Source organism: Molossus molossus, unplaced genomic scaffold (assembly GCF_014108415.1).
Source record: "Molossus molossus isolate mMolMol1 unplaced genomic scaffold, mMolMol1.p scaffold_m16_p_7, whole genome shotgun sequence".
Classification (NCBI taxonomy): Eukaryota; Metazoa; Chordata; class Mammalia; order Chiroptera; family Molossidae; genus Molossus; species Molossus molossus.
The window spans coordinates 3,688,441-3,701,429 of record NW_023425401.1 but is presented as its reverse complement, the minus strand read 5'-3'; the positions used below and the strand labels follow the sequence as shown (position 1 = coordinate 3,701,429).

At 54.6% G+C, this 12,989-nt stretch overlaps 1 protein-coding gene across 1 annotated transcript in view; it reads right to left on the bottom strand.

Annotated features, from left to right (window-relative positions):
• The window catches only part of EGFR (epidermal growth factor receptor), a 157,144-nt gene extending 145,297 nt beyond the window's left edge, over positions 1 to 11,847 (bottom strand). Inside the window, exon 1 of the mRNA XM_036247102.1 lies at positions 11,682 to 11,847. Within this exon, the coding sequence (XP_036102995.1) occupies positions 11,682 to 11,769 (88 nt within the window). The 5' untranslated portion in view covers positions 11,770 to 11,847. The remainder of the gene's footprint in view (positions 1 to 11,681) is intronic.
• Positions 11,848 to 12,989: the final 1,142 nt, after the last annotated feature.

The window sequence follows — 12,989 nt, the reverse complement described above, 5'->3', positions numbered from 1 at the left end:
TGAGTCAGAGGAATCTTTCTGCCACTTACGTCAAAGGAAAGACCAGATGCACTGCCCCCACCGTGAGGTCTCCTGCTCCTCTGAGATCCTGAATTTTCCAATAAAATCCTGGCTTTCCTTGGAGGCTTCTGTCATGTCTCTCCAGTGGTCGTGAGTCCAGGATCTCAGACGTGTGTCACAACACGACCGACACATAGCAAAGTGTGCAAATAAAAATGTACAACTTCATGAACTCTCTGCCAAGTGGCGGCGTCTGCGTCACCGGCACCTACTCTGAGAAGCGCGACAAGGCCAGCTTCTCGGGAGACCTCACCTCAGGCCCCTACACTTAAGAAAACGGCGGCGAAGAGATGGAAATAGACAGAGAACAGGGTGGACACGCCGAAAACTAAGCCCTCGTGACCCGAGTAAACAATAAACGTAGCACGTGCAAATGAATCCAAAAACCCAAGAGGGCAGTGGTTTGTCTCATCCATCGTCTAGTTCTCTGTCTGTCTGTCTGTCTGCCTGCCTAGGTTCTCCCTTCCTCCTCAGATCTTGGTGGCCTCCAAATGTTAAAGACAAAAAACAGGTCATTTAGAAATTTTTTTTTTTTTACTTCTAACCAGTATTGTGACAGCTACCATTCTGTAAGATCCTCTCACTATAAGATCATCACACCTCACGGGCACACCTGACAGATGCACGGATCCAGCAAGTGACTGGGTTTTATCCGGACACTAAGATGCTGGCACGTTTACAAACAAGGGCCCCAGTAAGTGTCACGTCTTATAAACCCTCTCCCTGTTTAAAGCAACTATGTTACCAGCGCTGCCCGGGAGATAAATGATCATCTTCGAACTGTTAGCTTTTCCATTTTTGGTGTTTCTTGCAGCAAAAGCTATTTATTTTTACTCACCGATTTAAAACAACTTTAAAAATAACTTTTATATGCTGCTGGTAGGAAACAGCAAGTCTCCAGCTTGTGTTAATTCATGACCAGTCTGTTACTCTGCCAATTTGAAAATGAAGATAGCCCGGCCGGTGTGGCTCAGTGGCTGAATCTATGACCTATGACGGGTTCGATTCCCAGTCGGGGCACATGCCCAGGCTGTGGGCCCGATCCCCAGTGAGGGGCGTGCAGGAGGCGGCCAGCCGATGTTCTCTCTCATCGATGTTTCCATCTCCCTCTCTCTCTAAAAAGTCAATAAAGAAAAAAAAGAGAATGATGATAGATAGATGACAGATAAGTGGTACATTTTTATGGCTCCACAGAAGCACCCACTGCCTTCTTGTTACCGACCCAGCGAAGAGCAGGAAAGCTTGGAGTCCCGCGCCCAGAGGCCCAGGTGACAGTGGCAGTACCCGGGCACAGGTGTCTCACCGCCCACCTCGACCGCGCCGGAGTCAGATCGGCTATTTCAGGGGGCGCGGCCCTGGGCAGGGACACACACCTGTCCGCTCCTCTCTTCACGAAGCGGAACAGCTGCTGCAGGGCCAGAGGCCGTGGGCAGGTGCTGGCCTGCTGGTGAGATGGCCGGACACCCAGGGCACCAGGAGGGTGTGCGGCTGCCTGGGGACGGGTGTGGCCATCCCTGCCCAGTGCGCTCCAGCGACAAGGGCAGAGGGAGGAGCAGGAGGAGGAGATAAACAAGAAATGGGGCCTTGGTAGTAGCCATAACAAAGTCCCAACGGGAAAACGGCGCGGGAGAACATCGCAGCTTCACAATGAAATGAAGGGCATTTCAAAGACAGGCCCGAACAACAATGAGGTACCACCTCACACCTGTCAGAACGGCCGCCATCAACAAATCATCAAACAACAAGTGTTGGCGAGGGTGTGGAGAGAAGGAGACTCTAGTGCACTGCTGGTGGGAATGCAGACTGGTGCAGCCACTATGGAAAACACTACGGTGTTACCTCAAAAAGTCAAAAATTGAACTGCTATTTGACCCAGTAATCCCACTTTTAGTAATATACCCTAAGAAACCCGAAACACCAATCAGAAAGAATATATGTACCCCCATATTCACAGCAGCACTATTTACAACAGCTAAGATCTGGAAACAGCCCAAGTGTCTATCAGTAGACGAGTGGATTAAAAAGCTGTGGTACATGTACACAATGGAACTATGCAGCTCTAAGAAAGAAAGATCTCTTATCCTTTGAGACGACATGGAAGGACCTGGAGAGTATTATGCTAAGCGAAATAAGCCAAGCATAGAAAGACAAATATCACGTGATCTCACTTATTTGTGGAATATAATGAACTAAACAAACTGCTGAACAAAATTAACCCAGAGACATAAAGGTGGGGTACAGACCGACAAGCCACAGAGGAGGGGGGGTTGGGGAAGGAAGAGATAAACCACAGAACTTACATGCATGTACGCATGACCAATGAACATAGACAACAAAGCTGGGGGTGGGGTGAAAGGGAGGAGGGTGTCAATGGGGAAAAATGAGAAACATTTGTAACAAAAACAAATTAATAAATAAAAAATAAAGAAATTAAAAAAATAAAATACGGGCCCCACTCCGCAGGAAAAAAGCACAATGCTCCTAGTGCTGAGGGAACTGAGGTCCAGGAGACGGGGGACGAGGGGCTGTCGGGGTGCTTGGGGGTCCTGCCATGGGCTGAGGCGGGCTGAGCTGGCCATGACCGGGTCCTGAGGCCCCCAGAGGCCCCCGAGCGCAGGTGGGCGCCTGGGGTCCAGCCTCTCCAGTCAGAGAGCAGGGCCCACCTTGCCCAGGCAGAGGAGCTCGGGGAGGTGACACGAACATGTCAACCCCGAGGTCCTTCACGGAGAGCGGGAATGGTGAGGTCGTGGGGAGGGTCAGAGGTCCCAGGGCGAGTCCGCACGTGGACAGTGACATCACCAAACACTCCTGGGACGTGCTCCAGGGACAGGTCCTGAGCTCCGTCTTCTGTGATAAGCACTGCGATTAGCTTCATTCTGCAGACGGGGACACCAGCACGGGTCTCGTCCCTGTGCCGCCCGCACACGTGGGGGAGGGCAGGGCCCCAATAAGTAACTTTAACCCCAAAAGGCTCCACATGGCAGGTCTTGAATTTGGGGGGTACTTTTTTGTTGTGTTCTATGTATTTATATTTTAGCCTCCCGTACACATTTTTTTTTCCTACTTATCAAAAAATTAACATCAAATAGATGCTAGAGATGAGAAGGTTATTATGGCCTCTTCTAGAACAAAAGAGCCAGCCATGTAACTTAGTAACGATTAGTACTGGAACCACTGGTCTGATGCATTCATTTGCCTGTTATAATAACGCTCAGATTGGGGACATTATTCACAGACACAATCATTCCGGACACATGCCAGAGCCTGGAAGCTCTCAGACGTCCACCCAGTAGCAGTGACCTCTGTGTTAACAGCCGTTATTCCAAGAGCCCTGGACAGTGGGCGCAGGTGGCTTTCTGACCTCTGGCCCCGTGCATCCCCGCCACCCCACCAAGTGCAGCTGAGTCCTGGCCAAGGAAGTACCCCCTCTCCTTCCCTGGGTCCGGAATGCCTGGACATTGCCTGCATTTTTAATAAATGACATACACATTCCACTTCACAGCCAGAAGAAATACAAACAGAGGCTCCCCAGGACAGTCAGTTCTCGTGTGCGTTTGTACTTGCGTCTGGAGCTACAGCTGCCAGGAGCCTTCGCAGCCTCTGGTTGCTTGAACGGACGCTCACACCGGGGAGGGAGGTTCGAACCTGTTGTACCTCCTACTGTAACCAGCAACAGCTTCCAGGGAAACGCTACATTCGGCGGTGACCTAAGCCGGCGGCTCAGCAACAGCGCTCGGCAAGGCAGGAGGCGTGCAGAGGCGCATTTGTTTTCGAAGTGATCCTAAAGACGGACTGTCCTTGATACTCTCTAACTTTAAAAAATTCTGCAGCTTACTTTTGCGGTCTCTTGCCAAAATGTTCTTGCTCCGTGAAGCTCTATTCATAGCAGACTGCACATCAGCAAGCAAGGGAGGAGGGAGGAAGGAAGCAGAGATAACACGTTATCCTCACGCATAAACGGTCCTGCGTGCAGCATCTAGTAGAGGACCAGGAAATGGCAGATAAAGACAAGAAGTAACCATAAGAGTAAGATTTCTGATAATTTATTACTTTGCAGCAAATTGAAGCCGAGAAAAGGTTCCGAAATGCATCCTGTTTCCAAGCCCCTTAAAGTCAATTCCTTAGAAGCCAACAGGAGCCATAAAACTCTCCCACAAGCAGGGTTTGTTCGTCTGCCCTTCACCTGGCCTGAATCAAGAGCAGGTGAAATGGAGTCTTTTTCTTGCAAAAGAGACGATCATTGTTTCGCGTCTAACACGATATCAAAGTGCATGTTAGTGGGGGAAAAAGGACAGTCGGTACCGGAACGCCATGGGCTCTCCCCACTGCTCAGAAAGTCAATGTCGCTGACAATCAGCAAAACTCGTCTTCCAACATCACATACAAAAACCTCCTTGAAGAACTTCCTCAGATCCCGTTTACAATGAGGAGACACCTGAGGCGCACGTGCCTGCCCTTGAAGACCTGCTCGGAGCCAGCCAGTGACTGGCTTTCGTTCCAGACACTGAGATGCTGGCGTTTACGAGCAAGGGCGGAGAGCAAAGGCACGCGGTTCTCACGTGCAACCGTCGCTTTGTCACGTGCGAGAGACCAGATGCGACGCATCAGCTTTCCCCAGAACCTGGACGGAAAGACAGGAACTAGAGCAGGTTCCACGATGCCATCGTGCACAAGGAAACACACCTGATACAGCCCGTGACACCACCGCGTGTGCAGGGAACCCTTTGGGGGTGCGTTTCCGCCTTGAAAGTAAACCCCCCACACGTGCGTGCGCTCAAACAGCTGCTAAGCAAGCAGAGGTCGGACCGCTGTGCTCCCTCCTCCAGACGCCCCGGGCGCCGAGGGCAACAGCTACTGTCCTGTCACAGACAAATCGGCCCGTGTGCTCCGGAGGCCCCTCTGCACACCAACGGGGCTGCACGTATCAGCAGTGACTCGGGAATCGCAGACCTTCGAATGCACCAGCGGCCGTGGCCAGTGAACCGAAGAGGGACCTCGTCTGAGTCCAGTGTTGTCCGACACGTAATTCGTGTGTCCATGCTCACGCCGACTTCCACCTCTGTCCTCGCTCTGCTTTCTGTGGTGGGAGGTGACGCAGGGGGTGATGTAGTTACTTTTCTTATTCGTCCCAAGTTTCAGGGACAAATCACGCTACTGGGGAGAATGTTAAAACTGCCAACTCTCATCCAGACTCTAGTTCACTTTTTTTTTTACATCTGGTTGTTACTTAAAAAAAAACAAAACAAAAAAACACCACCACCAATTACCATTTTGATTTTTAAGTGTAAAATGTATCACCTCTCGGGCATTTTACTTTTGATACTGTGTTTCCCGTGGTCACTTAGAGACCCAGAGCAGGGCACCAGGCCCACCAGGTCTCCTCTTCCTCTTTCTTGACCAGAGACCGGGCAGAACTCTCTTTTGTGGTCCAGCTAAACGTTCTCTTTTTGAGAAACTCCCCCATCCCGGAGACAGAATTAGCCCCTTGTCTGGCTCCCACTGAAATCCCAAATGACATCTACTCTGAGAAGTTGCAGTGAGTTGCTCATGAGTATCTCCCGGCTCAGCTCCTCAAACATGCGAGTCCTTGGAGGACCAGCACAGAGATCCTGTTCCCTCGGCACACCCAGAGCCCTGCAGGGGGATGCGCAGTGCCTCCGCGCCTCCCCAGTCCTGGGGTGCATCCAGGCCCCTGCACCGTCCGTCTTCACAGACCCTGGGTCCCACCTCCCACGATCTCACGCAGGGGCCCGGCTTGGGCTCCAAGAATGTGTGTTCTGTCAAGTTCAGGGTGCTGCTGCTGTCTTGGGAAACACACCGTGAGAGCTGCCGTAGTAGACCTTTATGGACTAATTCATGGGAAACAAAAATGCAACATTGAGGTCAATCTACTAATGAAATAGGAAACTGTTCCTAGACCTTGAGGAAGCTCGAGCAATGGGTAAGGTCAGCGGGAGTCAGAGAACAAAGACGCAGTTTCTTCTCCGCCAGGGGCTACAGGCACCACTAACCCCCGTCGGAATCGCCCAGGGACCTGTGAAAAAGGCCTGTGCCGCTCCGTCCCCCACGTTCACCTGGTCTGGGGTGCAGCGGGCCCCTCGGGTGATCCTAAGGTACGTTCCAGGTTCAAATGCTAATGCTTAGAAAGAAGACAAGGCCCCTCCGAGTCTTCTCCGTCCAGTCACGGATGGAAAACCGAGTCACCGGATACCATCTCCACGAAGAAAGGGAGTATTCCTGCAGAGGACTTGCAGCAACACACAGGTATGAGCCGCCACATACCCATGGGCACAGTTCCTTGTTGACCAGTAGCTGATAACGGCGGCGAAGCAGGCTGCTGACCACAGCTGCCCAGTCCCGAGAGCAGCTGGGAATCCAGAACTCAGCCCAGCCCAGTAGGGGTGGTGACAGGAGCATGTGACAGCTCGGAAGCGGGTCATTCTACAGCCAAAGACAATACCTGCCATGGAAATAGCCCATCAAACAGTAATCCAAGGCCCCACTGTTCTCTCGGGCTCCAGATCTGCATGTTGCAGCGCCTCCTGGCTTTCCACCGGGCTGCTCTAGTCCCCCCGCAACTCTGGCGTCCCGGAGAACCCGCAGCCTCGATGCTGGACTCGGTGTCCACTTGGCTTCCAGGTCTGCAGCCTGGGTGTCCTCCTGGGGCTCGGTTTCTCTCACACTCGGTACACATGCGAGTCAATCGGTTCCACCCTCCAGTCAGCCCCAGCGAGGTGCTCCTTCTGCACCCCCATTGCTCCTGCTTCTGGGTCTGCGCACGCCTGCAGTGACCTCCCCGTCCCACCGTCCCCCGACGGCCCATTCCCCACACTGCAGCTGGAGCCATCTCTCTGAAACACCAAACACACCCCGAGCCAGTTCCCAGCCTAGAACCCCGCGGCGACCCTCCTCTCACACAGGGGGCCGGTGAAGCACCCCACAAACTGGAGACTCACCGCCCTTCTCTTCCCAGCAGCGAATCCCCAGCCTCTGCAGCACTGGGCTGCCCCCGGCACATCCTTCACGTCCTAGTCCCGGGCAGATACCCAGAACCCTCTGCAGGCTCCAGTGAGTAATCCCTTCCATGCGGGCCCTACCTGGGCCCCTCTCCAGGTGGAGTGAAACCCAGAGACGGGACCCAGAAGGCGTCCAGTGCTGCAGGGCTTGTTCCTGCCTCGGGGACCATGCCCCGCTGGTTATCTGTAGATCTCTTTCCCTAATTGACTGTCAGACACTTGAGAACAAGGACCAAGTGTGACTCATCCCTAAGCTTGAAATGTGGACGGAACAGCCCAAGTCACTCGCTGTGGTTTGAACATGAAGAAAAAAATGCAAACAAGAGCCTAAGTTGTAGGTAGCCATACTCGTCCTTATACCGAAGGACAAACAGCGTGGTTAACGTACGTCATTATTTACACGAACTCAAGGCCATGTGCGGGCCGGGCGGTAAGGGAGCCATCGTGGGAGTGTCTCGGACCGTGGACAGGCCTTCTCATCCAAACAGCAGGCCCCCGGAGCTGCAGCTCGAGGCTCCCTCCAGCTGCTGAGAAGTTCCAGATGTGGTCCGAAAGGACACTCGGACTGCGGGGCCTCCTGCGCGAAGCCACCGGGACAGGACGTGCTGCGGCACAGGGAACTTCTACCCGCCACACAGGACTCTCGGGCAAGCTGCTGGGACCGGGCAGGGGTGGAATTCATCTCAAGCGAGTGCGATCGCAGATGCCTCGTCAGTGGGGCCAGACAGCTGACGGCACACGGCACAGCTCGGGACACAGGCATCCAGCCTGGCGCTCGGCTCCCCGCAGGGCCCAGATGACCAGCCGGCCCTGCGCCCTGGCCCCTGGCCCCCGCCTGCTCTGGCCAGCTTGGGGAGCTTTCTGGACTCCTGCATCGACTGTCTGTCTCAATGTATCGGAAGAAAGCTGGGAGTCACTGCTCTGGAGACGTTAAAACTTCTGTCGAACTGGTTGTTCAATGCAGCTCAAAACCTGGGTCCTTGCCCAGGTTCACACTAACCTGCTGTACCCCCGGGCCGACGGCAGATCATCCGCAAATGCTGTGCAAAGAGCCAACTGTTGCAATTTTCGTAGGACAGGCAACGTTTTAGGAGAAAAGTGAAAAGAAGGCCCGAGCAGACGCGCTGCTGCGGTGGGAAGGAGCTCCGTGAATCAGCTTCATCCGCTCCCTGTCTGGGCTGACGGCTCGGGAATCAACCAGTCAGGACGGAGACCAGAACTGTGTCTTATCATGGCTCCAAGTGTCCCCAAATGACAGAAAACAAGACAAAATTCGTGCAGCAGAGAGCTGAGGAGCCCCATCCAGTACACGGGAATCATGCATGGGGCAGTCACGTCCCAGAATTTGAAACTTTTCTTAGAATGTACCCCTATAAGTAAAACCCAACTTTAAGTAAGTCTATTTCGATTGTACTAAGTTTAAATTAAAACACAACCACACCCTGGCTGGTGTAGCCCAGCAGACTGAGCGTCACATGCCCGGGGTTGCGGGCTCGATCCCCAGTAGGGGGCGTGCAGGAGGCGACCGATCGACGTTTCTCACATCCACATTTCTATCTCTCCCTCCCTTCCTCTCTCTCTAAAAAAATCAATCAAAACGTATTTAAAAACAAACAAGCAAAACAAACACAACTTTCTCAGCAAGCCACATGGAGAGGGCCACATGATTTCCTAGGTGGGTCCTTCAACAAGCTGAGTGTCCCCGACATTCTGATCCCACTCCCCATTTCAGGGCCTGGGGTACCAGCGTGGGGCCCCCTTCCCTTAAATGTCAATAGTCATCGATTTAATATTAGAGTTGGCTTGCCACGCCTGTTAAAAACATTTCAGACACTAGTTGCTGCTTCTGGAGTTTAGATCAAAGGAAAAACAGAGAGTATTTTCTTTTTAAACAGGGTGGAGTGCTTCATCTTTACGAACACTACCTCTAAAAACATTTTAAAACATGTTAGTTCTATCACGTGGGCACCGTCTAACGAAGGTAGCACAACGGATCTTGGCAACTGGCGTCTTCCAAGCGCAGAAGTTCCTGCTACATCATGGACTCTGAGACTAAACTTACATGAAGCCAGAAATGACAGTCGAAAGTCAAGAATGTGTTCAGAGGTGGGGCCAGGGCAGGCTCGCTGGGTTGAGAATTCTTGCACTTCCAGCACCACCCAGGTCTTTACCTTTACAGTTTGCAAGAGCAAGGGGCAGGGGCAGCATTCCTGGAGCAATCTGTCCCCAAAGATGTGTCCCCAAAGACCGCCTGAGGAATGCTAAGCCCGCCTCAGGCCCACTGCTGATCTGGTGACTGAGCTGCCCCCAGGAAAGGGAGCCAGACGGACCATGAGTGACTGGGAGCAGGGGTCTAGACCACTGACCAGGCTGCCACTTGTTCCAAGTTCACACAGGGGACCACCCTAAGGAGCCCAGTCCCTGGTCCTGTTCCTCCCCCTCCGCACCTGACCCTAGTTGCTCTCCTGCACCCAGACCTCACAAGAGGCAGTAGCCTTGGGTATCTGCGGGAAGGCTCTGGGGCAAGAAGGCCTAATTTGAACCTTGCTTCTGCCTCTTTCTAGCTGCTGGAAAGTCACTTCCTTCTCTGTACCTCAGTTTCCCCATATATAAGGAGAGTCCCCACTTCTTATGCTTGATGTAACGATTAAAAGGATCAAGAGGATAGGAGACATCGTATCTTAGAACCAAACCAATCTCTCTAAAATAAATTAAATTTCATGAATAAAACTGATGGAATTTGTATGACATGGGTCTTTAGCACTTTTTTTTTTTTTTTTGTAAAAACATCTCATCTTATAGTTTTAACAATTTGTCCCTTAAATGTTGGTCTTTTTATGTTACTTTTAACTGGATGACATTTGCTTGCCTAATCTGTCTTTTTTTTTTTAAGGATCATTCTTTTTTAAGCAAATACAGGAACAACAGGTAAATTAAGTGGTATCCCGCCCCCCCCCCCAAAAAAAAACAAATCTCTAAGCACTAATAGCCATGTTCAAAGGGTAAGAGCAAGGAGCTGGGGCCGTTTATGGAGAAAAGGGATGCATAAGGAACTCTGTGAGCTGAATTTAAAGAAAGGGTCAGGGCCCTGCAGCGAACAGGGAGACACACTGAGTCCCAAGCAGGAAGGGCCAGAGCCATCGGGGCTCAGCAGGGAGGAGGGGAGCCCACCGTCTTAGAGGAGAAGCTTTCAGTGAGAACTAATCCACTATTATTGAAAACCACCCCCCCCTTCCCATATTTTGCAAGATGTTTAAAACTCCAGATGTTCCCAAAGAGCTCTGTAGATTGCCAGTTAATCTTCCCGGAGTCTTTCCCAACCTCTCTTCTGTGCCAATGAGTCCCCACACCTGGCGGTTGGCAGAATCACCTGAGGAGCTTTGAAAATTCCTGATGACCAGGTCTCACCCCACACCCAGGAAATCAGAATGTTTGGGGGCGGGAGGCAGACGTCGGTTTTTATTTGGTTTGGTTAAAAATCCCAAGAGATTCTAATTTGCAACAAAGTTTGGGAACCAAGGCTTATGCCCCGACGCTCCCCCAACAAACTCGTTCAGCACCCCGACTCCCTGCGCCAATGACATCAACAGCAAGTACGGACCTGACTCGGAACGGCTGCTCGATTTTGAAATTGTGCAATTAACCCTTCGGAGGCATGGTTCTCATGCTCAGGGGGCTGATGGTGGGTAGTCACGAAGCCAGACTCGCTCACGTTCGCTTTGGGCATTTGGCACCGGTGAACCATCGACACCAATGCGTGGTTTTAAAAAGTGAATTTGTATGTTGGTTGGCCCAATGTCAAAATCTTCAGAAAGCTAAAAGAAATATCCTCAAGTGAAAATCTCGGGTTTTTCAGGAGGAAAGTTTGCAAGGAGCTCTATTATGAAAAACCTGTGTGGACCTGGTCCCTGGGAGGTTCGGCACCGGGACCCAGCTGTCCCGCCCGGCTAGTCACACTTCTCTGTCCAGCTCCACCAAGAAGCCTAGAAACGCGACTACAGGCCTGCAGGTGGGGAGCAAATCCCAGGAGTTCCCGGAAGCTACCAATTCACCAGACCCCATGGGCCCAAGGGGCGCAGAAAATCCGGAGGGGGCTCCAGGTCTGCGCCCCAGGAGCGGTTCCGACCCCTCCCCACTTTTTGCCGCAGAGGACACTAAGTCCCTTCCAGGTAGCCACAGGTAGTTTGCGACAGAGACAATCACGCCGGGCCTCCCAGTCTGAGGCTGCAGCTGCACCCCGGGAACGGACCCGCGAGCGGGTTGCAGGGGGAGACGCGGTGCAAGGAGGCCCAGGCGGTCCCGGAGGGGTGGCGTGGATTCCCGCGGTCCTTCCGAAGCCCCCGGGACGCACGTGCTGGGACTCCCGCCGGCCTCGCACGGACGGGCAGGAAAGTGAAGAAAGTTGCGAGCGCTCCGGGAGTCCCGCAGCCCGATCCCCGCAGCGGCTCTCCGCGCCCGCAGCCCCAGCTCCGGCCGCCGCAGGCTCGCCCAGCTCGGGGACGCGGCGCCGTCCCCCGAGGTCCCGGCCAGGGCGCAGCCGTCCGGGCGCGGGGCGCGGGGCGCGGGGCGCGGGGCGCGGGGCGCGGGGCGCGGGCACGCCCTTACCTTTCTTTTCCTCCAGCGCCCGCCGCGCCGGGAAGTGCGCCGCCAGCAGCAGCAGGAGCGCGGCTCCCGCCGTCCAGGAGGGTCGCATCGCGGCCCCGGGAGCTCGCCCCAGGTCCCCGCAATTAGTCCGGGAAGCAGTCGGGCGGCCGTGCGCTCTGGCGGCGGCGAGGCGAGACTCCGAGGTGGCCTGTCGTCCGGTCTGGGAGGCGGCGGCCGCCGGGGCTGGCTCAGGACTCGCTCGGGACTCGGGCCGCCCTGGCCGCGGGCGTGCGCACCGAGCCGGGGGCGGAGGCTGCTGCGGCCGCGCCGCGCCGGGGGCTGCCCGGACGTCTAGCTCGCGGGGCGGGGGCGCGGGGAGGCTGGGCTGGGAGGAGGAGGGACCAGCCGGAGGAGGAGGGATCAGGAGGAGCAGAATGCGAGGAGGAGGGAGGAGGAACCGGCCGCGAAGCAGGCAGGCCGGGCCGCTCGGAGGTGGCGAACCGCGGTGGCCCCCGCGGGCCCAAGCGCTCGGGCGGGCGTGCGGGAGCCGAGCCCCTAGTTCATCTCCGAGAGGGCGCTCCCCGCGCTGTCCGGCAGGACCCGGTGGCGGACTGGCACTGCTCTCCCGGTGACCCAGCCTGCGTCCAGCCAAATTTGTGCCAGAGTCGCCATTTCCCCGTCTCCCTTCAACTTGCAGAGCAAACGGGTACCAGCTCCGGGTGAGTTGGCCCAGCCTTAGGCCCCAGGCTGGGAAATGGCACGAATGGGAAAGGCACCCCTTGATGTTCGCCCAACTCCTGCGCAGCACCCTGGGGACCCGAGTGGGGACAGAGGGTGGCCTGGCAGCCAAGTTGTCCCTCGCTGAGCCCGGGTGACAAGAGTGCCGGGCGGCTTTCAAGTCCGAAGGGTCCTTCACACCCCGTCAAGTATCCTGGAAGTCGCTGAAATGCGGGCACCCAGCTCCTGGCTCAGAGCCGGGCCGGGAAATGTTGGCGGAACGGAGGCCTGGGCACCCGGGGCCCACCGCCCCGAGGCCAGCAACCGGACACCGGTGCTGGGAAAGCAAACGGGCGCAGTAAATTATTGCGCAAGAGCCGATCGCTTAGAATAACATACAGGCTCTTGACACCAGCACAAATGGAGGTGCTTTTCCAGAAAGGGGGGCACCCCTTGCCCTGAGACAGCCACAGCACCAGGGAAGTTCACGAAGGATTTGGCCAAAAGAAACTGGGCTTTCTCGGGCTGCATGAACTTGAGTGAGACGACTTCTTCAAAGTCATCCTTCCCTACAGGACACATGTCCTCGGGCCCCATTCTACAACAGTTCCC